Source organism: Macaca fascicularis, chromosome 19 (genome assembly GCF_037993035.2).
Source record: "Macaca fascicularis isolate 582-1 chromosome 19, T2T-MFA8v1.1".
NCBI classification, from domain to species: Eukaryota; Metazoa; Chordata; class Mammalia; order Primates; family Cercopithecidae; genus Macaca; species Macaca fascicularis.
This window is the reverse complement of record NC_088393.1, coordinates 7,537,397-7,561,979: the sequence shown is the minus strand read 5'-3', so window position 1 is coordinate 7,561,979 and position 24,583 is coordinate 7,537,397. Positions and strand designations below refer to the sequence as shown.

At 49.6% G+C, this 24,583-nt stretch overlaps 1 protein-coding gene across 5 annotated transcripts in view; it reads right to left on the bottom strand.

The window, feature by feature from the left end:
* Positions 1-24,122, bottom strand: part of VAV1 (vav guanine nucleotide exchange factor 1) — an 82,907-nt gene extending 58,785 nt beyond the window's left edge. For all 5 annotated transcript variants that reach the window (XM_005587727.4, XM_045378441.2, XM_065536139.1 and 2 more), the window contains exon 1: positions 23,819-24,122. In XM_005587727.4, coding sequence (XP_005587784.3) covers positions 23,819-24,022 — 204 coding nt within the window. In that variant the 5' untranslated portion in view covers positions 24,023-24,122. The remainder of the gene's footprint in view (positions 1-23,818) is intronic.
* Positions 24,123-24,583: the final 461 nt, after the last annotated feature.

Here is a 24,583-nt window from a genome sequence, read left to right as displayed (position 1 = left end):
AGGCTCCTTTGCACCCTGCTTCCTAGATAGGTTCAGCCAATTGGAGGTCCTTGCTGGTGCCTAGGGTAGGTAGAGAGAATCCAGTGTATGGCTTCTTGTCGCGAAAACTGCAGTGAAGTGACACTGCGTGATTTCCAAGTAGGTTAGAAGAACGCCTTGCGGCTTCTGGCTTGATCTTTTGAGGAATACTTGCTCTATTTCCGGGTTTCTTGAAACCTAGTCGCCATGCTGTGGGGAAGCCCAAGCCGCTTGGAGAGACCACAGGTAAGTGCTCCAGTCAATAGCCCCAACTGAGCATAGCCTCAGGTCCTCCTAGCCCAGACACCCGTCATGTGACAAAGAATCCTCCAGAGGATTCTAGTTCCCAGAAAGTCAAGGTTTCTCACCATAGAGCTGAGACACCATCATCACTATGCCCTGTCTGAATTCCTGAGTCATAGAATCTGTGAGAATCAAAAATCATGTTTTTCTTACATCACTCAGTTTGGAGTGCTTTGTTTCACAGCAATAACTAATAACCTAAATATATGATTGTGCCAACACCATGGATTTGTTGTGAAAATTCAAAAGTGTTACTAAGTATTAAGTACCTAAAACAACGCCTGAACATAGTGGGTGTTCATTAAAGTGACCTATTGTTTTTGTTGCTATTCATGACACTTTCTGAATCTACTCCTCTCAACGGCATTGGTCTCTTGACACCACACCCATCTGGTTATCCTCTTTGTTTTGTTTTGTTTTGTTTTGTTTTGAGACAGAATCTCATTGTGTTGCCCAGGCTTGAGTGCAGTGATGCAATCATGGCTCACTGCAGCCTCAAACTCCTGGGCTCAAGTGATCCTCCTGCCTTGGCCTCCCAAAATGCTGAAATTACAGGTATAGGCCATCACGCCTGGCCTGGTTTTCCTCTTCAGTCACTGTATTCTCCTCTCCCCAATGTTTCTATGCTGTTACAACCTAAGGCCCAACCCTCAGACCACCTCTTTCCCCTCTCTCTTCTTTGTCCCAAATGATTTCACTCATTGATAAATGATTCATTACCAATAAACCAAAAAACTGATAATTGATTTATTACCAATACATCATTTATCAATGAGTGAAATTTACCCTTGGTAAATAAATAATTTACCATTGATTTATTGGTAAATAAATCATTTATCAATATCACTGGTAAATCATTTACCAATGATTTATTTACCAATCACTTAACAGATACTGCTTGAAGCACTTTACAACTTTACAATTATTACCTCATTTTTAATTATTTTTCTTTTTTTTTTTTGAGACAGAGTCTCGCTCTGTCGCCCAGGCTGGAGTGCAGTGGTGTGATCTCAGCTCACTGCAACCTCCACCTCCTGGGTTCACGCCATTCTCCTGCCTCAGCCTCCCGAGTAGCTGGGACTACAGGCGCCCGCCAGCACGCCCGGCTAGTTTTTTGTATTTTTAGTAGAGACGGGGTTTCACTGTGTGAGCTGGGATGGGATGGTCTCGATCTCCTGACCTCGTGATCCGCCCGCCTCAGCCTCTCAAAGTGCTGGGATTACAAGCGTGAGCCACCGCGCCCGGCCACATTTTTAATTCTTGTAACAACCCTATAAGGTAGGGACTATTTTTATCACCATTGGAAAGATGGGGAAACTGAGTCACGGAGAGATTCTGTGTGCAGACAAAAGTGGCCCCATCTTGGATGCTAATCACCATGTTGACTTCTGATTAACCCCAGTCCCTGGAACATCTCCTGAGTTCTACGTTATTTGCTGTCCCTAGTGTAAGAACATATCAAAGCAAACTTGATGTTATCGTACAAATTATAGGCTGCGATGCACATGGTGTTCTTGCCTGTTCTGGAGGGCTGCCTTTAATTGTCCTGCACATTTTCCTATACTATATAAGCCCTGGGTCTGCGAGGTAATGGTGCAGAGAGGTACTTGTCTTGCCACCACCCAAGACCATGTTTCTGTCCATAAGCTCGCCCACAAATCACCCTTTACCAACAAACAGGATTTGTCTGCTGCATTCTTTGGTGTCTTAGCTTCTTCTGCATTTGGGGTCACTTTTGATATATGGTCCTTTCTTGAAGCATTTGATAACTTGTCCAAGATCCCACAGCTGTGACTGGAACCTGGACATCCCAAGCAACTGGAATCCATGTGCGTAGCACTGAGTCCCTCAGTCTCAGCGCTGTTGACATTTGGTGGGAGAGGGGCCTGTCCTGGGCATTGGAAGACACTCAGAAGCATCTCTGGCCTCTACTTAATAGATACCAGTGCACACCAGGCCCTCCAGTAGTGACAACTGAAACTGTCTCCAGGCATTGCCCAATGTCCTCTGGAAGGACAGAGTTACTCCCCTCACCCCGTAGTTAAGAACCATGCACTGGACAGGCATGGTGGCTCATGCCTTGTAATCCCAGCATTGAGGCTGGGATGGGAGGATCGCCTGAGCCCAAGATGTCAAGAGCAGCCTGGGCAACATGGTGAGACCCTGTCTCTACAAAAACAAACAAACAAAACAAAACAAACAGAAAAAAGAACCATGTGCTAGCCATTATGCTGTACTGCCTTCCTTCCCTAGCTTGATCGAACTCTCCAAGACCTGTTCCTCCCCTGGTCTTCCCACCACAGTAGAAGATACCCTAATTCACGCAAGTCCATAAGCTGCAAACCTAGACACCACCCTGCCTCCTCTTCTCATTTCATTTCATTTCATTTCTCTCTCTCTTTTTTTTTAAATTCTTGGCTTCCTGGAATATGAGACCTGCCTCCTCTTTTCATCCACCCCCACCCTTCCTCCTCAACGAAAATGTGAGCTGGATCCATGACTCCTGACTCCCAGTCGAGGCCACCATCACTTCTTATGGGGATGCCTTCATCAAACTTCTTTTTCCAGATCCCTCTGCTTTTTTTGTTTCTTTTTGTAGAGGTGGGATCTCACTATGTTGCCCAGGACGGTTTCAAACCCTTGGCCTCAAGTGATCCTCCTGCCTCAACCTCCCAAAACGCTGGGATTGCAGGCATGAGCCACCACACCTAGTCAGGGGCCTCTAAACCATTGATCTGCTTAAATGCTCCAAGGATTTCCCATCCCCCTTAAGTTCCACACACATCCCCATAGCCACTTTAACTAAGTGCCTTCCTCCTAAACCTCATTCTTTACTATTCTCCTTCCACTCACTCCCTTCCTTCCAGAAGCTCCTTCATTCTGATTCTTCTCACCTTAGGACATTTGCACAGTCTTTGCCCTCTCTGCCTCATGCTTCCCAGAGCTGGCTCCTCCTCCTTCAGCTCTCAGGTTTCCTTGACCACCCTCCAGAAAGCATGCCCTCCTCTTCTTCTTCCCCTTGATCCCTGGGTTTGTTTCATCTGTGATATTTATTACAACGTGCCAGCATTTTGTCTGTCTATTTGTTTACTGTCTGGAATGGGTCTGGCCCCCTGAAACAATGCATCCAGGTCAAATCCCTGGAACCTGTGAAGGTGACCTGTGAATGTATTTTGGAGAGAACGACTTTGTAAGATGTACGGTAAGGATCTCAAGATGGGGAGATGTCTCAGGGACCTTGAGATGAGGATATAGCTCAAGGACCTCAAAATGAGGAGCTATCTCAAGGACCTCGAGATGAGGCGGTATCTCAAGGACCTCAAGATGAAGAGAGAGCTTCAGGACCTCAAGATGAGGCGGTATCTCAAGGACCTCGAGATGAGGAGATAGCTTCAGGACCTCAAGATGAGGAAGTATCTCAAGGACCTCAAGATGAGGGGATAACTCAAGGACTTCAAGATGAGGAGATATTTAAGACCCACCCAGGTCATCCAGGATCATCCGGATGGGCCCTAAATCCAATGACAAGTGTCCTTGTAAGAGACACACGGACACAGGAGAAAACCATGTAAAGATGGAGTCACAATCCAAGGATGCATGTGACTTAGGAGGCAGGACTCGACTCTGGAGGTGGGGCTCAGACCCTGGACCAGATTGAGGACTAGCTAAAACAGGGAAGAGGCAAAAGCGCCTCTCCATAAAACACGGCCACCAGTGCTATGTCAGTTTACCATTGCCATGGCAACACCCAGAAGCTGACACTCCTTTCCATGGCAAAGACCTGATAACTCACAAGTTATCACTTTATTTCTAGAAATATCTGCATAATTCACCCCTTGATTTGCATATAATTAAAATGCATATAAATATGCCTGCAGCACTGCTTGTGGACTGCTACTCTGGGCTCACTGCCTGTGGGGTAGCCCTGCTCTGCAAGGAACAGTACCTCTGCTGCTGCTCTGCACGGCTGCTTCAATAAAAGTTGCTGACACCACCAGCTCGCCCTTGAATTCTTTCCTGGGTGAAGCCAAGAACCCTCCCGGGCTAAGCCCCAATCTAGGGACTTGCCTATCCTGGATTGCCTGGAGCTCCCAGAAGCAGGAACAGGCAGAGAAAAATTCTCCTTTGAAGCCTCCAGAGGGAGTGCAGCTCTGCAGACATCTTGAGTTCAGACCTCTGGCCTCTAGGATTATGAGAGAATAAATGTCCATTGTTCTAAGTCATCAATCCCTGGTCCTTTGTTACAAAAGCCACAAGGAACAAAAGCACTGCCCCCTCCCTCATGAGGACATGAACTTGGAAAAGCATTAACTGTGTCCATTATGTCCTTTGCTGTAACCCCATCAATCAGTGTAGCCCCTGTTGCTGATGATAAAATAATATCAAATGAGTCTTCCTCCCCTCTTCCTTTCCCCAGCATTTATTTTGTTTTATTATTTTATTTTTGAGACAGAGTCTCACTTTCTCGCCCAGACTGGAGTGCAGTTGCATGATCTCGGCTCGCTGCAACCTCCACCTCCTGGGCTCAAGTGGTTCTCCTGCCTCAGCCTCTAAGAAGCTGGGATTACAGGTGCCTGCCACCATGGCCGGCTAATTTTTTTGTATTTTTAGTAGAGACGGGGTTTCACCATGTTGGAGATCCACCTGCCTCAACCTCCCAAAGAACTGGGGTTACAGGCATGAGCCACCACGCCTGGCCTCTCCCCACCATTAAATAAAAAATAAGGCTGGGCACGGTGGCTCATGCCTGTAATCCAGAACTTTGGGAGGCCAAGGCAGGCAGGTCACTTGAGGTAAAGAGTTCCAGACCAGCCTGGCCAAGATGGCAAAACCCATCTCTACTAAAAATACAAAAATTAGCTGGGCATGCTGGCACGTGCCTGTAAACCCAGCTACTCTAGAGGCTGAGGCAGGAGAATCACTCGAACCCCTGATGTGGAGGTTGCAGTGAGCCGAGATCACACCACTGCACTCCAGTCTGGGTGACAGAGGAAACTTCCATCAGAAAGGAAGGGAGGGAGGAAGGGAGGGAGGGAGGGAGGGAGGGGAGAGAGAGAGAAAGAAAGAGAGAGGAAGGAAGGAAGGAGGGAGGGAGGGAGGGAGGGAGCGAGGGAGGGAGGGAGGGAGGGAGGGAAGGAAGGAAGGAAGGAAGGAAGGAAGGAAGGAAGGAAGGAAGGAAGGAAGGAAGGAAGGAAGGAAGGAAGGCAGGCAGGCAGGCAGGCGGGCGCAGTGGCTCACGCCTGTAATCCCAGCACTTTGAGAGGCTGAGGCAGGCAGATCACGAGGTCAGGAGATCAAGACCATCCTGGGTAACACGGTGAAACCCCATCTCTACTGAAAATACAAAACATTAGCCGGATGTGGTGGCGGGCGCTTGTAGTCCCAGCTACTCGGGAAGCTGAGGCAGGAGAATGGTGTGAACCCGGGAGGCGGAGCTTGCAGTGAGCCAAGATCGCACTGTACTCCAGCCTGGGTGAAAAAAAAAAAAGCACAAAAAGAAAGAAAGAGAAGGAAGGAAGGAAGGAAGGAAAGAAGGAAGGAAGGAAGGAAGGAAGGAAGGAAGGAAGGAAGGAAGGAAGGAAGGAAGGAAGGAAGGAAGGAGGGAGGGAGGGAGGGAGGGAGGGAGGGAGGGAGGGAGGGAGGAAGGGGGGGAGGGAGGGAGGAAGGGGGGGAGGGAGGGAGGGAGGGAGGGAAAGACAGACAGAAAGAAATTAAAATGAATATTCTAATTCAAAGAAGCCCTCAATTTCTTCTTTGCTGTTCTCAGCCAGTAATCATCAGGTCTCTTTGGATCTTCCCCAAGACAGCAAGCTCACTCCCTCCAAAACAGTGGTTTGCCCACCCCCAGGGCGATTCTGCCTCCCAGGGGACATTTGGCAATGTCTGGAGATATTGGGGAGCGGTGCTACTTGTGTGAAATGGATAGAATCCAAGGATACTGCTGAGCATTTTAGAATACACGAGGCAGCTCTCAGGACAGAAAATGATCCGGCCCCAAATGTCTACAGGACTGAGAATCGGAAATTCTGGCTTAAATTTAGAACTCGGTGCTCATATAAGCACTGATTGCCTCCTGACATCTTATTTCCCCTTCTGAGGTAACAGTTCCTCACGTTCACCTGTGGAAGCCACCTCAACCTCAACTCAAGGAATAGGCACGTGACCGTGGCCTGGCCCTTCAGAGCATGGTATTCTCCTGGCCACAGCAGCTGGTTCAGAAATAGACATGTGACCAGCCACCCCCCGACACAAAAAAAGAATCATGTTCAAACAGCCAGGTGCAGTGGCTCACACCTGTAATCCCAGCACTTGGGGAGGCTGAGGCGGGCAGATCACGTGAGGTCAAGAGTTCAAGACCACCCTGGCCAATCTGGTGAAACTCCGTCTCTACTAAAAATACAAAAATTAGCCGGGTGTGGTGGCACCTGTCCGTAATCCCAGCTACTAGGGAGGCGGAGGCACAAGAATTGCTTGAACCCAGGAGGTGGAGGTTGCACTGAGCCGAGACTGCGCCCCTGCACGCCAGCCTGGGTGACAGAGCAAGACTCAGTCTGGGGAAAAAAAAAAAAAAAAGACCAGGAGCAGTGACTCAGGCCTGTAATCCCAGCACTTTGGGAGGCCGAGGCGGGTGGATCACAAGGTCAGGAGATCAAGACCAGCTTGGCCAACATGGTGAAACCCCGTCTCTACTAAAAATACAAAAAAATTAGCCAGGCATGGTGGCACGTGTCTGTAGTCCCAGTTACTCAGGAGGCTGAGGCTGGAGAATTGCTTGAACCCAGGAAGCGGAGGCTACAGTGAGCTGAGATCATGCCGCTGCACTCCAGCCTTGGCAATAGAGTGGGACTCCGTCTCAAAAAAAAAAAAAAAAAGAATCATGTTCAATGAAGGATAATGCTAGACCTTGGCTTCAGTGACCAGAAAGTTAACACCCCTATTTTCCATCAAACTCAGAGTGATGAGAATATAAATTTAGAGCAGGCTGGACACGGTGGCTCATTCCTGTAATCCCAAAGCTTTGGGAGGCTGAGGCAGAAGGATCATTTGAGGCCAGAAGTTCCAGATCAACCTGAGCAACATAGTGAGGTCCATCTCCATTGAATGAAACATTAAAAAAATAGTTGGACATGTTGGCACACACTTGCAGTCCCAACTACTTGGGAAGCTGAGGCAGGAGGATCTCCTGAGCCCAGAAGTTTGAGGCTGCAGGGAGCTATGACTGTGCCACTGTGCTCCAGCCTGTGTGACAGAGCAAAACTTAGACTCAAATAAATAAATAACTTTGGAGTAGTTGGTCACCCTCATCTGCCTCCATGAGGGAAAAGAATGACTGAGGATGAATGAAAACACCCAAAAGAAAGCAGAGGTAAGAGATGGAGGGCTGGGTGCGGTGACTCACGCCTGCAATCCCAGCATTTTTGGAGGCCAAGGCGGGGAAGATTGCTTGAGGTCAGGAGTTCAAGACCAGCCTTGCCAACTTGGTGAAACCCCATCTCTACTAAAAATACAAAAATTAGCCTGGCATGGTGGTATGCACCTGTAGTCCCAGCTACTCAGGAGGCTGAGTTGGGAGGATCACTTGAGGCCAGGAGGTGGAGGTTGCAGTTAGCCAAGATCGCACCACTGCACTCCAGCCTTGGTGACAGAGTGAGACCCTGTCTCAAAAAACAAAAAATGCAAACAAACAAAAAATAGATAGAGAGAGAGATGGAAAGATCAAGGATGGGGAGGACATGTCCTGAGATATTGCCTGAGCCCCTGGAGCCAGCCAGACCTGAAGGCCACTGCACTCTGGCCTGGATGACAGAGCAAGACTCCATTTAAAAAAAAAAAAAAAAATAGTGTGTCGACAAATGGGCCTGACCATGTATTGGTTAAATTTTATTTTCAAAATAAAGCAGTAAGACTCTACTTTCAGGGATCGTTTTTATAGATTGTTAACTAGAGAAGTTTCTCTGAATATGTGGAATACGAAAAATAATAACAATAATACAATATAAAAATAGTAAACTTCAAATCAATAACAAGAAAAGTAAATAAATAAATTTTTATTTTGTTTTGTTTCATTTTGTTTTGAGACCCTGTGTCACTCTGTTGCTCAGGCTGGAGTGCAGTGGTGCAGTCATGGTTCACTGCAGCCTCCACCTCCCGGGCTCAAGTGATCCTTCCACCTCAGCCTCTTGAGTAGCTGGGACTATAGGCATGCACCATCACACCCAGGTAATTTTTGTAGTTTTTGCAGAGATGGGGTTTTGCCATGTTGCCCAGGCCGGTCTCAAACTTTTGGGCTCAAGTGATCCTCCTGCCTCAGCCTCCCAACATCTTAAGATTATAGGCGTGAGCCACTGCAACCAGCCATAATTTGTATTTTTAATTTTTAAAAATAATTTATTTATTTAGAGACGGGCTTGCTGTGTTGCCCAGGCTGGCGTGCAGTGGCAGGATCACGGTTCACTGCAGTCTCAAACTCCTGGGCTCAAGCGATCCTCCCATCTCAGCCTCCCAGGTAGCTGGGACTACAGACACATGCTAAAATAATTTTTAAAACACGAGTCAGCTTGGGCCGATGAGTTATCGTTTGCCAGCCCCTGTGTTAAGTGAATGAATGAAGCAATTAGAATCATATATTCATTTGATAAATGAAAAATAATTAATTGATCCCCTACTATGTGCCAGGTGCTGTTCTAAAGCACTGGGGGACGTAAAATAGACAAAAATCCTTGTCTTGACATTCGAGTGGAGAAAACAGCTAATAAGCAAATAAGTAAAAACTATGACAGGTCAGAGAGCAGTAAGTGCTGTGGAAAAAAAACAAAACATGAAAGAGAATGGGAAGTTGGGAGGGGGAAATCTATTATTTTATTATCTAGAAACAGTGGAAGATCTCTCAGATAAGAAATCTGGGCTGGGCGTGGTGGCTCATTCCTGTAATCCCAGCACTTTGGGAGGCTGAGACAGGCATATCACTTGAAGTCAGGAGTTCAAGACCAGCCTGGCCAACATGGTGAAACCCCATCTCTACTAAAAATATAAAAATTAGCTGGGTGTGGTGGTGCGTGCCTGTAGTCCCGGCTACTCGGGAGGCTGAGGCAGGAGAATCATTTGGGCCCAGGAGGTGGAGGTTGCAGTGAGCTGGGATCATGCCACTGCACTCCAGCCTGGGTGACAGAGCAAGACTCCGTCTCAGCAAAGAAAGGAAGAAAGGAAGAAAAGGGACCGGACCGCTGACCAAGTGCGGTGGCTCACATCAGTAATCCCAGCACTTTGAAAGGCCGAGGTGGGCAGATCACCTGAAGTCAGGAGTTTGAGACCAGCCTGGCCAACAAGGTGAAACCCCATCTCTAGTAAAAATACAGAAATTAGCCAGGCATGGTGGCTCATGCCTGTAATCCCACCTACTTGGGAGGCTGAGGCAAGAGAATCGCTTGAATCTAAGAGGCGGAGGTTGCAGTGAGCTGAGATCACATCAGTGCACTCCAGCCTGGGCAACAGACAGAGACTCCATTAAAAAAGAAGGAAGGAAAGGACGGGGAGGGGAAGGGAGGGGAGGAGGGGGGAAGGGGAGGGGAGGGGGGGAGGGGAGGAGGGGGGGAGGGGAGGGGAGGGGGGGAGGGGGGGAGGGGGGGAGGGGAGGGGAGAGAAAGAGAGAGAGAAAGAAAGAAAGAGAGGGAGGGAAGGGAGGGAAGGGAAAGAAGGGAAAGAAAGGAAAGGAAAGAAAGGAAAGAAAGAGAGAGGCAAAGTGGCTCATGTCTATATCCGAGCACTTCGGGAGGCAGAGGCGAGAGGATCACTTGAGCCCAGAAGTTGGAGGCTGCAGTGAGCTATGATAACGCCACTGCACTCCAGCCTGGGCAATAGAGCAAGACCCCTTCTCCGAAAACAAAGAGACGGAGAGAGAGAAAGAGAAACCTGAAGGAGGAGATGAGAGAACACTCACAGTGTATACCTGAGGGAAGAGGAATCCCTGAAGAAGGAAGAGGCAGTGCAAAGGCCCTGAGGCTGGATTGTGCTGGGTGGCCGATGTGGCTGCAGTACAGAGAGCAATGGGCAGAGAGCGAGCAGGGGAAGGCTGAGAGGTGGACAGAGGCCAAATGCATAAGCCTTTGTGGGCTACAGTGAGGAGTTTGTCTTTTTCACCAAGGGCAGTGGAGAACCAGGGGAGGGCTGTGAGTAGGGAAGGGACAGAGATTTCCAGCATCCTCTGTGAAAGTCCTGAAAGGTGACATTTCCCAGCACTGGACCGAGAGAGGAGGTCAGTGATTAGAACGGAATGGAGGCTGGGCGCTGGGCGTGGTGATTCACATCTGTAATTCCAGCACTTTGGGAGGCTGAGGTGGGTGGATTGCTTGAGGCCAGGAGTTCGAGACCAGCTTGGCCAACATGGTGAAACCCCATCTCTACTAAAAATACAAAAATCAGCTAGGTGTGGTGGCACTTGCCTATAATCCCAGCTACTCAGGAGGCTGAGGCAGGAGAATCACTTGAACCTGGGAGACAGAGGCTGCCATGAGCCAAGATCGTGCCACTGCACTCCAGCCTGGGAGAAAGAGTGAGACTCTGTCTCAAAAAAAAAAAAAAAAGAAAGAAAGAAAAAGAAAGAACAGAACAGAATGGAAAGGAAGGGCAGTGCCAAGTGCTGACCCTCCTAAGCGCCCCTCCTGCTCGTCCTAGCAGGCAAGATAAGAGGAGGTTTTCCAATCAACCCAACCCATTTTGCTGAGGTTTGCTGTCACCCAGCCCCCTCATCCCCAACTGAATTCCTCCCCCATGGCCTTGGCTCAGGTCCTTCTCATTCTACATTCCATTGAGATTTCCACAGACCTGCATAGATATATTTAGAAACAGGGTCTTACTCCCTTGTCCAGGCTGGAGTTCAGTAGCACAATCATAGCTGACTGCAGCATCGAACTCCTGGGCTCAAGCGATCCTCCTGCCTCAACTTCCTGAGTAGCTGAGACTATAGGAGTGCACCACCATGCTGGGCTAATTTTTTTATATTTTGTAGAGACGGGACCTTGGTATGTTGCCCAGGCTGGTCTCGAACTCCTGGCCTCAAGCAATCCTCCTGTCACGGCCTCCCAAAGTGCGAAGATTACAGGCATGAGCCACCATGCCCGGCCCTAGACCTGCATTCATGAAACCCCCTCCATACCTGCATTTCTAGAACCAGCTAGGCATTACCCTGAGGTTCTAGGGCACTGACTTCTTTGCATCCAACCAACCTATCTCCTTTTGATCCCCACCCAGCTCCAGTTTAACCACATTCCTAGTGTCCCTGGTAGTTAAATGGAGCCATATGACCAAGTTCTGGCCAATAACAAGAATGGAGGCCGGGCATGGTGGCTCACGCCTGTAATCCCAGCACTTTGGGAGGCTGAGGCAGGCGAATCACCTGAGGTCGGGAGTTCGAGACCACCCTGACCAACATGGGAGAAACCCCGTCTCTACTAAAAATACACAAAATTAGCCAGGTGTGATGGTGCATGCCTGTAATCCCAGCTACTTGGGAGGCTGAGGCAGGAGAATCAGTGGAACCCGGGAGGCGGAGGTTGCAGTGATGCAGTGAGCAGAGATCGCGCCATTGCACTCCAGCCTGGACAACAAGAGCGAAACTCCATCTCAAAAGGAAAAAAAGAAGAAGAAGAATGGAGGTGGTGGCGCCACTTCCCGGCCTGGCCTCTGAAATTCTTTCATCGCGCTCTTTCCCCAGTAGAAAAGACTTCAAGACTGCAAGGGCCTTGGGGAAGCGAAGACCATGCGATGATGGAGCCTGGGCCGCAGGGTGACTTTATAACATAGAGCCCTCCTCCTCCAACCCCCCAGGTTGACCCAAACTGAATTGTGACAAGAACAAGAAGTAAACTCTCACTATCACTGAAGGCATGTAATTTGGTTTTATGTTTTGCGGGTTTGGTTTTTTGTTGTTGTTGTTTTGTTTTGTTTTTGTTTTTGAGACGGAGTCTCGCTCTGTCGCCAGGCTGGAGTGCAGTGGCATGACCGCAGCTCACTGCAACCTCCGCCTCCCAGGTTCAAGCGATTTTCCTGCCTCAGCCTCCCGAGTACCTGGGACTACAAGTGCCCGCCACCACACCTGGCTAATTTACGTATTTTCAGTAGAGATGGGATTTCCCCATGTTGGCCAGGCTTGTCTCAAACTCCTGACCTCATGATCTGCCTGCCTCAACCTCCCAAAGTGCTGGGATTACAGGCATGAGCCACCACACCTGGCCTTTTTTTTCTTCCGAGAGAGGGTCTCCCTCTGTCATCCAGGCCGGACTGCAGTGGCACAATCATAGCCCACTGCAGCCTCCAACTCCTAGGCTCAAGCAATCCTCCTGCCTCAGCCTCCTAGATAGCTGGGACGACAGGCACATGCCACCATGCCCTGCTAATATTTTTGTTTGGTTGGTTGGTTGGTTGGTATTTTGTAGAGATAGGGGGTCTTGTGTGTTGCCCAGGCTAGTCTCGAACTCCTGGCCTCAAGCGATTAGCCTGCCTTGGCTTCCCAAAGTGTTGGGATTATAGGCATGGCCATTGTGCCTGGCAAAATGATGCAATTTGTTACGGCAGTTAACATACATACCCTGACTTACACACCATTGCCTACAGTCAGCTCGGACTCAATGGAATTCAATTAACAAAAATAATGACTCTCATTCATTTAGCACTCACTACATGTTAATTGCCGTGCTGGGAAATTAATTTACCTTATCACGTTTAATCCTTGCACAACTCTGAAATAAAGGTACTATCAACATTTCCATTTTATTTTATTTTATTTTTATTTTTACTTATTTATTTATTTTAGTTGGAGTCTCACTCTGTCACCTAGGCTGGAGTGCAGTGGTGCAATCTTGGCTCACTACAGCCTCTGCCTCCTGGGTTCAAGGGATTCTCCTGCCTCAGCCTCCCAAGTAGCTGGGATTACAGGTGCCAACCACCACACCTGGCTAATTATTATATTTGTGGTAGAGTCGGGGTTTCACCATGTTAGACAGGCTGGTCTTGAACTCCTGACCTCAGGTGATCCACCCACCTCAGCCTCCCAAAGTGCTGGGATTACAGGTGTGAGCCATGTGCACGGCCAACATTCCTATTTTATAGATTTCCTGTTTTATAGATAAGACAATCAGGGGTCCGATAGGTTAAGTAATTATTTTTTTCTCCAAGACCACAAAGCTAGCAAATACCTGATTTGCAGTTTAAGTCAACCTAATATATAAAGAGCTCCTAAAAATCACTAAGAGATGCCTGTAATCCCAGCACTTTGGGAGGCCAAGGCAGGAGGATCACTCGAGGTCAGGAGTTTGGGACCAGCCAGGCCAACATGGCGAAACGCTGTCTCTACTAAAAATACAAAAATTAGCTGGGCATCTTGGTGCATGCCTGTAATTACAGCTACTTGTGAGGCTGAGGCACAAGAATCACTTGAACCTGGGAGGCGGAGGTTGCAGTGAGCTGAGATCGCGCCACTATACTGCAGCCTGTACAACAGAGAAACAGCCTCAAAAAAAAAAAAAATCAATAAGAGAAAAGGTCAGTAGTTCTAGAAAGGACAACAATAGTAAGCAAGTAATATGAACAGAGATTGTATCACGGGAAGAAAATATAAATAGCTCTTAAACATAAGGAAAGAGGTTCAGCTTCACTCGGAATAAGAGAAAATGTAAATTGAGCCTTAATGAGCTCCACTGATTACCCATCCAGCTGGAAAAACTCCAGAATCTTACAACAGAACCGTCTGTCGGGGAGGCGGGCAGAGAAGCCGGTCCTCTGTCTGGCATGTGGTGGTATAATTGAAACAATTCATATGGAAACAATCCCAGACGGATAACGATTTGGCAATATCTATCAAAAACACTAAGATTGGCTAGCACTTCCGTTGACAAAATAAAACGTCTTAAAATTTGAAAACTGAAAACACAAGGGCTGGGCGGAGCACGATGATTCATGCTTATCATCCCAGCACTTTGGGAGGCCGAGGTGGGAGGATCTCTTGAGGCCAGGAGTTTGAGACCAGCCTGGGCAACATGGTGAGACCCCCCATCTCTACTTTAAAAAATGGTGGGCTTGGTGGTGTGCACCTGTAGTCCCAGCTGCTCAGGAGGCTGAGGCAGGAGGATCACTTGAACCCCGGAAGCGGAGGTTGCAGTGAGCAGATATCATGCCAGTGCACCCCAGCCTAGGTGACAGAGCGAGACTCTGTCTCAAAAGAAAGATAAGAAATCTCTGTATAAAATGTAGTATAAATTATAAGAAATTGCCTGGGCATGGTGACTCATGCCCATAATCCCAGCATTTTAGGAGGCTGAGGCGGGCGGATCACCTGAGGTCAGGAGTTCAAGACCAACCTGGTCAACATGGTGAAATCCCGTCTCTACAAAAAAATTAGCTGAATGTGGTGGCACATGCCTGTAATCCCAGGTACTTGGGAAGCTGAGGCAGGAGAATCTCTTGAACCCAGGAAGTGGGGGTTGTTGTGAGCCGAGATCACGCCATTGCACTCCAGCCTGGGGAATAGAGTGAGACTCTGTCTCAAAAAAAAAAAAAGAAAAGAAAAGAAAAGAAAAGAAATCTTGTAACACAATGGTAAGTATTCAGTGCAGTCCCATGCTGTACAGGTTTGTAGCCTAGGAACAATAGGTTATACCATATCGTCCAGGTGTGCAGTACACTGTACCATCTAGGTTTGTTTAAATGTACTCTACGATGTTCACACAACTATGAAACCACCTAACTATGCATTTCTCAGAACCGATTCCTTTTATTAAGCAACACACGACTGTATATGCAGCTAAATACTTTTCTAAGTTCTTTATAATAATTCGCTTATCCCCCATAACGATGTCATAAATAGGGATTTAGCATCCTCATTGTACAGATGAGAAACCAGGAAACGGAGAGGTTTACTAACGTGCCCAAGATCACACAGCAGAGGAGCTGGAAAATGATTCATGGATGAGGTTATTATTGTTTTTTAGGAGCTATAATTGGGCCAGGCACAGTGGCTCACACCTGTAACCCCAGCACTCTGGGAGGTCGAGGCGAGCGGATCACCTGAGGTCAGGAGTTTGAGACCAGCCTGGCCAACATGGTGAAACCCCGTCTCTATTAAAAATACAAAAATTAGCCGGGCATGATGGTGGGTGCCTGTAATTCCAGCTACTCGGGAGGCTGAGGCAAGAGAATCGCTTGAACCCGGGAGACAGAGGTTGCAGTGAGCTGAGATCACGCCATTGCACTCCAGCCTGGGCAACAAGAGCAAAACTCCATCTCAAAAATAATTAATTAATTAAAAGAAAACATTCTTCATGATGTGCTTATGTCACATTGCATGCCTGTATCAAAATAGCTCGTATACCCCATAAATATGTATCTACTATGTACCCACAAAAATTAAAAATGTTTTTAAAAATGTTTAAATCTTAATCAGGCATGGTAGCACGCTCCTGTCGTCCCAGTTACTTGGGAGGCTGACGTAGGAGGATCACTCAGGCCTAGGAGATTGAGAATGTAGTGAGCCCTGATCGAACCATTGCACCACTGTGCTACATCCTGGAGGACAAAGCAAACAAAACCTCGTCTCAAAAAAAAAAAAAAAAAGGAAGCTGTAATTGTTTCATTTAATTTCATTTTTGACATGGAGTCTCATTCTGTTGCCCAGGCTGGAGTACAGTGATGTGATCTCGGCTCACTGCAACCTCCGCCTTCCGGGTTCGAGTGATTCTCCTGCCTCAGCCTCCATAGTTGCTGGGATTACAGGCGCACACCACCACACGGAGCTGTTTTGTATTTTTAGTAGAGACACGGTGTCACCATGTTAGCCAGGCTGGTCTCGAACTCCTGACCTCAGGTGATCTGCCCACTTCAGCCTCCCAAAGAGCTGGGATTACAGGCATGAGCCACCACACCCAGCCCCCAGCTTTATTTTATTTTTATTTTTCATTTTTACAGAGACGAGGTCACACTCTGTTGCCCAGGCTGGCCTCTAACTCCTGGACTCAAGCAATCCTCCTGCCTCGGCCTCCCAAAGTGCTGGGATTACAGGCCTGAACCACTGCACCCAGCCAGGCCCCTCCCTCGTTTAGACTAATGTCTAGCACAGAGCAAGCAAAATACAAGTCTTTCTTAAAATAAATGGAATACACAGTCATGTTATAAAGAATAATTATAATCTCTACAGACTGACTTGGAAAGACTGCCAAGGTGATGAGTGAGGAAAGCAGGCACAGAGCAGTGGGTGGCGTGTGTCATCTTTCCTGTTACGGGAGGATGGAGATAAGAACCCCTATTCTGGCCGGGTGCAGTGGCTCATGCCTGTAATCCCAGCACTTTGGAAGGCCGAGGTGGGAGGATTGCTTGAGGCCAGGAGTTCAAGACCAGCCTGGGCATCATAGCAAAACCCCATCCCTACAAAAAATAAAAAAATTTAGCCAGGTATTGCTGGCACACACTGGTAGTCACAGCTACTCGGGAGGCTGAGGCAGGAGGACTGCTTGAGCCCAGGAGTCTGAGGCTGCAGTAAGCTGTGATCGTACCACTGCACTTCAGCCTGAGTGACAGATCGACACCCTGTCTCAAAAAACAGACAAACAAAAAAATCACCCAACTATGCTGATGCACACCTGTAGTCCCAGCTACTCGAGGGGCTAAGGCAGGAGGGTTGCTGGAGCCCAGGAGTTGGAGGCTGCAGTGAGCTGTGATCATACCGCTGCACTCCAGCCTGGCCGACAAAGCAAAACTCTGTCTCTTAAGGAAAAAAAAAAAAAAAAGCCGGGCGCGGTGGCTCACGCCTGTAATCCCAGCACTTTGGGAGGCCGAGGCGGGAGGATCACAAGGTCAGGAGATTGAGACCATCCTGGCTAACACGGTGAAACCCCGTCTCTACTAAAAATACAAAAAAATTAGCCAGGCGAGGTGGTGGGCGCCTGTAGTCCCAGCTACTCGGGAGGCTGAGGCATGAGAATGTTGTGAACCCGGGAGGCGGAGCTTGCAGTGAGCTGAGATCGCGCCACTGCACTCCAGCCTGGGCCACAGAGTGAGACTCCATCTCAAAAAAAAAAAAAGTAGATATGGTGTCTCACCGTGTTACCAGGCTTTGAACTCCTGAACTCAAGCAGTTCACCCACCTCAGTCTCCCAAAGTGCTGGGATTACAGATATGAGCCACCACACCCAGGCAAAATCGGGTTTTCTTTTGTTTTGAGACAAAGTCTCTCTCTGTTGCCCAGGCTGGAATGCAGTGGTGCCATCGCAGCTCACTGCAGCCCAGGCTTAAGTGATCCTCCCCACTTAGCCTCTTGGGTAGCTGGGACCACAAGCGTGAGCCACCGCCCAGCCTTAAAAGGTGCCATTTTTATCTGTGTTTCACAGATGGAGAAACTGAAGCTCAGAGAGGTGAAACCAGGAAGCAGTGGTACCAGAATTTGAACCGAGGTGTGGCTCTCCTAAGCCACCACCCACCCCACTCCCCAGTCCACCCCCTACTCTTAACTGTCCCACCCTCTCCCCACTATTCACTGATGCTGGGGACCTTAATATCATCTTGTCCCCGGCACCTGCCCACATCCTAGGTCTAACCGGCTCCCAGGTCCTGGTGAATCTTTTCAACAATCTGTTCTTTCCTCTCCAGTCCCTTCAAGTTCCATCTCTGCAGCCCAGATTTTGGACTTCAAGAGCACAGTGGTGGCTGGGCGTGGTGGCTCACCCCTGTAATATCACCACTTTGGGAGGCCGAGGCCTGCGGATCACTTGAGGTCAGGAGTTTGAGACCAGCCTGGCCAACATGCTGAAACCCTGTCTCTACTAAAAATACAGAAATTAGCTAGGCATGGTGGCGCACATCTGTAGCCCCAGCTACTCAGGAGGCTGAGACAGGAGAATCGCTTGAACCTGGGAGGTGAAGGCTGCAGTGAGCCAAGATCATGCCGCTGCACTCCAGCCTGGGCAACAGAAATTAGCCCAGCGTGGTGGCAGTTGCCTGTAATCCCAGCTACTCAGGAGGCTGAGGCAGGAGAATTGCCTGAACCTGGGAGGTGAAGGCTGCAGTGAGTTGGGACTGTGCCACTGCCTTCCAGCCTGGGAGACAGCAAGGCTCTGTCTCATTTAAAAAAAAAAAATCATAATGGAGAGTTGGGTGTCTCGGTATAGCTGTGGCTTCTCATGATGGTATCATCCTCTCCCTGGGCCTCAGATCTCAAGGGGACCAGCCGCTTGGAGATTCACTCCAATCTGACCTCCTTTACCGTTCCCACCAGCTGGGCCAGTCACTGCCCTGAACATACAGGCACTGACTAGCTCCTACCTCAGGGCCTTTGCACTGGCAGTAACCACTGTCTGGGACACCATTTCCCCAGATCCACATGGTTCATTCCTTAATTTTCCCCAGGTTTCTGCTCCAATGTCACCTTACCACTAGCCCTCCTCATTCATCAAAGTGCCCCCTGCATACCCTGTTCCACTTTGTTTTCTCCAGAGCAGTACATACCACCTCCTGCACCTCCTGACGTCTTATACATTGTCTTATTTCCTCACTGTCAGCCTCCGCCACTAGAATGCAGGCTCCTCAACAACAGGGGTGTGTGTGTGTGTGGGGGTGTGTGGGTGTGTGTGCTGTTCACACTGTCCCCAGCACCAAGAACAGGGCCTGACAGACTTGTCACACTGTTGGATGGATGGATGGATGGATGGATGGATGGATGGATGGATGGATGGACGGACAGATAAATGGTTGGATGAATGGATGGATGGATGGGTAGATGGATGGATAGATGAGTAGATGGGTGGATGAGTGGATGGATGGATGGGGTGGGTGGGTGGGTGGGTGGATGGATGGATGGATGGATGGATGGATGGATGGATGGATGGATGAGTGGATGGATGGATGAGTACATGGAAGGATGGGTAGGTGGGCGGGTGGATGACAGATAGATGAATGGATGGGCTGGGTGCGGTGGCTCACACCTGTAATCCCAGCACTTTGGAAGGCTGAGAGGAACGGATCACAAGATCAGGAGTTCAAGACCAGCCTGGCCAATATGGTGAAACCTCATCTCTACTAAAAATACAAAATTAGCCAAGCATGGTGGCGGGTGCCTCTAGTCCCAGCTACTCGGGAGGCTGAAGCAGGAAAATTGCTTGAACTTGGCAGGCAGAGGTTGTAGTGAGCCGAGATCATGCCACTGCACTCCAGCCTGGGCAACAGAACGAGACTCCGTAAAAATAAAAAAAAAAACAAATAAAAGATAGATTAGTGGATGGATGGCTCCATGGATAGATGGGTGGGTGGATGGGTGAATGGGTGGGTGGGTGGATGGGTGGATGGATGGATAGATGGAGGGAAAAATAGATGGATGGATGGGTAGATAGATGGATAAATGAGTAGATGGATGATGGGTGGATGGATGAGTGGATGGATGGATGAGTGGGTGAATGGGTGGGTGGTTGAATGGATGGATAGATGGATGGATGAGTCAATGGATGAATGGATGAATGGACGGATGGATGGATGGCTGGATGGATAGATGAGTGGATGGATGAATGGATGGATGGATGGGTGGGTGGATGGATGGATGGGTGGGTGGGTGGATGAATGGATGGATGAATGGATGGATGGATAGATGAGTGGATGGATGAATGGATGAGCAGATGGATGGATAAGTGAATGAATGGATGGATGGACAGATAGATGGATGAGTGGATGGATGGATGGATGGATGGATAAATGGATGGATGGATGGATGGATGGATGGATGGGTAGATGGATGGATAATTGGAGGGATAGATGAGTGAATGAATGGGTGGGTGGGTGGGTGGGTGGGTGGATGGATGGATGGATGGATGGATGGATGGATGGATAGATGAGTGGATGGATGAATGGATGAGCAGATGGATGGATAAGTGAATGAATGGATGGATGGATAGATAGATGGATGAGTGGATGGATGGATGGATGGATGGATAAATGGATGGATGGATGGATGGATGGGTAGATGGATGGATAATTGGAGGGATAGATGAGTGAATGAATGGGTGGGTGGATGGATGGATGGATGGATGGATGGATGGATGGATAAATGGATGGATGGGTAGATGGATGGATAATTGGAGGGATAGATGAGTGAATGAATGAGTGGGTGGGTGGGTGGGTGGGTGGGTGGGTGGATGGATGGATGGATGGATGGATGGATGGATGGATAGATGAGTGGATGGATGAATGGATGAGCAGATGGATGGATAAGTGAATGAATGGATGGATGGATAGGTAGATGGATGAGTGGATGGATGGATGGATGGATGGATGGATGGATGGATGGATGGATGGATAAATGGATGGATGGATGGGTAGATGGATGGATAATTGGAGGGATAGATGAGTGAATGAATGAGTGGGTGGGTGGGTAGGTGGGTGGATGGATGGATGGATGGATGGATGGATGGATGGATATGTTCTTCCCAACCTCTTCCCAAGAAACAACTGAGAAAAAAGAGAGGGACTCTGAAGAGAAATGACAGAAACTGGGAAGAATTCTCATTCCAGCCTGCACACCTTTATTTATGCCATTTCCTCCGCAGAAGCACCTTTCCTTTTTCCCTCCACCCTTTCACATCCCATGGGGCATTCACAGCTCCAGCTTCAATCTGTGGACAGTTAGGCACCCAGAAACCCAGAGAGGCTGTTCCTGTGGCAGCTTCCTCTGGGCTTCTTGTCAATACCTTTTACCTTCCCACATACATCCCCACTATATACCAGACACAGGGCCGAGCTTCAAAGGGCGACAAAATGAGTAGGGACAGGAATGTGCCCCCTCCCAGAGGGAAAGGGTCCAGGTACACCCCTGCCCAGCCTGGAGCCTGATACAGCTGAGCACAGGAAGCCAGAACAATGAGAAAAACTCCTATTTACTCTTCAAAATCCCAGCGCAAATGTCCCCTCTTGCATAAAGCCTGAACTCACCTGGGTTCCCGATGTTCCCTGTTACAGAGGATTAGAACTGTCTTTGGAGTGCAACTGCTCTCCCAGGGATTAGCATCATGCACCCTTGCCCTTCATCCAAAAACTGGCTTTAGCTAAGACACACACAGGAGTGGAAGTTCATCCTTAAGTCTATCCACTTTCCCATTAGCTGCTATTGAAGCATCACGGAGACCTTGACTCCCTGCCAGGTCTAACAGATGGATCCTAACAGATCCCATGACTACTTCCTCATGCCCTAGAAACCAGAAGGAGATTGAGCAAATGTAGGCAAAGCAGGGATGGGCTGTGGCCAGAGAGGATGGATGCTTAGGTTGGTGGGGGGAGTGCCTTCTCCTTTCGGGAAGCCCTGTCACAGCTGAGGATGGTGTAATCCCCTGGCACTAAAGAAACAGAAGGGCCGGATGCAGTGGCTCGTGCCTGTAATCCCAGCATTTTGAGAGGCCGAGGTGGACAGATCACCTGAGGTCAGGAGTTTGAGGCCAGCTTGGTCAACATGGCAAAATCCCATCTCTACTAAAAATACAAAAAAAAAAAAAAAAAAAAAAAATTAGGCAGGCATGGTGGTGGGTGCCTGTAGTCCCAGCTACTCGGGAGGCTGGGGCAGGAGAACTGCTTGAACCCAGGAGGCGGAGGTTGCAGTTAGCCCAGATCTCATCACTGCACTCGAGCCAGGGCAACGCAGCAAGATTCTGTCTCAAAATATAAGAATAAATTAAGAGTCTATATATTTTCCTAATTACATTTGTATTCCTCCTTGGATCCTCCATGAGTAACTTAGAGAGTCTATATTATATCGGCTGGGTGCGGTGGCTTATGCCTATAATCCCAGCACTTTGGGAGGCTGAGGCGGGTGGATCACCTGAGGTCAGGAGTTCAAGACCAGCCTGGCCAACATGGTGAAAACCCATCTCTACTAAAAAAAAAAAAAAAAAAATACAAAAATCTGCTGGGCATGTTGGCACACCTCCATAATCCCAGTTACTCAAGAGGCTGAGGCAGGAGAATCACTTGAACCCAGGAGGTGGAGGTTGCAGTGAGCTGAGATCGCACCACCGCATTCCAGCCTGGGTGACAGAGCAAGACCCCGTCTCAAAAAATAAAACAACAACAACAACAACAAAACAGAAGGAGCGGCCAGGCATGGTGGCTCACACCTGTAATCCCAGCACTTTGGAAGGCCGAGGCAGGCGGATCATTTGAGGTCAGGAGTTCAAGACTAGCCTGGCCAACATGGTGAAACCCCGTCTCTACTAAAAATACAAAAATTAGCCAGGTGTGGTGGCGTGCACCTGTAATCCCAGCTACTCGGGAGGCTGAGGCAGGAGAATTGCTTGATCCTGAGAGGTTAAGGTTGCAGTGAGCTGAGATCGCGCCACTGCACTCCAGCCTGGGTGACAGAGTGAGACCCTGTCTTTAAAAAATTAATTAATTAATTAAAAAATAACCACAGGAGTAAAGATCCATGGATCTCTTCCACCAATGGCCCTACCCCTGAAAACCACCCCCCAGGAACCCCCATGGGCCCATCTCCATTAACTTATCCTTCCAGACCAGATGGGAGCTCTCCCCTCAGACCTCAGGGCAAGACTGTGTCCCCCAGGCCCCAGGATAGGGCTGTATCTCCTTTCATCCCAGAGCAGATGGGACTCCACCAGCCCTGCCCCGTTCCCTGTTCCCACCCAGCAGCCCTGGGGAACCAGATGAGATGCTACAGAAACATCACACAGCCACATCACATGCCCACCCAACCACATTCAAATAGGGATTTGAATATATTTCCTGAGCCAGGCTCATGCAGTCACAGTCAAATCTGCCACTACCCCTCCAGCCTGGGCCCCTGCAGAAATCGCTGCCGAGAAAATGCGGCTATTCCAGGCACCAAAACCTCAGGACCCACTCTCTAAGCCCAGGACTGGACCCTGCCTCACTGTCTCCCCTGAGATGGATACAGCGAGGAAGCTCAGATCCTTGGGGCCACAGCCCCCCACCTGCCCCACGCTGCCCCAGGCCCAGGCAGGAAGCCAAGGGGAAGGAAGATGTAAGGGGAAGGAAGGGGCCCAGGGCCCGGGAGGAGGAGACACATGTCGGGGAAGATGTTGGCGGAGGCTCCTCCCCCACATCCAGACTCTGGGGGTCAAAGGAGTCCAAAGCCCCAGGTAACCCAATGGCCACCCTGGGGGTTCTGAGGCGCTCCCCGGGGACCTCTGGTTGGTCCTATTTGGGAGCATGAACCGCAGTAGAGGCAGCCTGGGGCTTGAGAGAGTTAACCCCTAGTTTGCCAGTTCTCAGCCTAGATGCGGGCCAACTCAGGGCCCGTGGACCCACACAGGGGTCCTGTTAAGCTTGGGGAGGCTACCCCAGAATCTCAGATTGTGACCACCCCCTGGCCCAGCCTTGGACCTGTAAGCATATCCCCCCTCCTTTGCAGGCCCAGAGGTGGAGCACGTCAACCCCTCCACTGTCAGCCCCGGGGAGGACCCCCGTCTCCAACCCTCAGCACACCTGCCGGCGGAGGGCTCACCTGGGACATCTGGGGGCGCAGGTTGACCTCACGCAGGTTGATGGCATGGGGTAGCAGGTTGTTAAGCAGCTGACATAGAAGGACACCATCCCGGAGGGCCTGGGCCAGTTCACACACCTGAGCCCCATCCCAGGTCACGCGGTGGCTGGGCGGCAGCACTCGGCACTGGATGAGCCAGTGGGTGCACTGGCGCCACAGCTCCATGGCTGCTGCCTGCTCAGGGCCGGTCGTGCACCCTCGCGGCCTCCACCACCCACCCGCCCGCACGCCCGCCCTGCTCGCCTGTGGAGCGACAGCTAGTGCTACCACTTCCTCTTCTTTGCCTGTAACTGTTGCCCTGAGAGGGGGTGGAGGAGGAGGAGCCATGGGGCGGGGGGGGGGGGGGGAGCTGGGGGAGCACCTGCGGCCCAGCCCCACCCCACCCCTTCCATGTACAATCTGACATCTCTTTCTTCCGCCCACTCGACACAGGCCTGGGCACGGGGAGTTGGGGGGCTGGGGGAGTCAGGCCAGCTAGACTATGAGACGGGCGTGCTTCCTCCATATGCAGACAGCGGCAGTGACACTCTGAAATATACCCAGAATTCACCCACTTCTCACCCCCTCCTCGGTCTGGTCCAGCCCCATCATCACTCAGCTGGTCTCCTGACTCCAGCCCCTGTCCCCCACAGTCTGTCCTCCCTGCAGCCACCACAAGAGGTTGCCTGTGAGCATCTGAGTCAGGGTACACCCCTCTTCTGCCCACAACTCTCTATGGCTCCCACT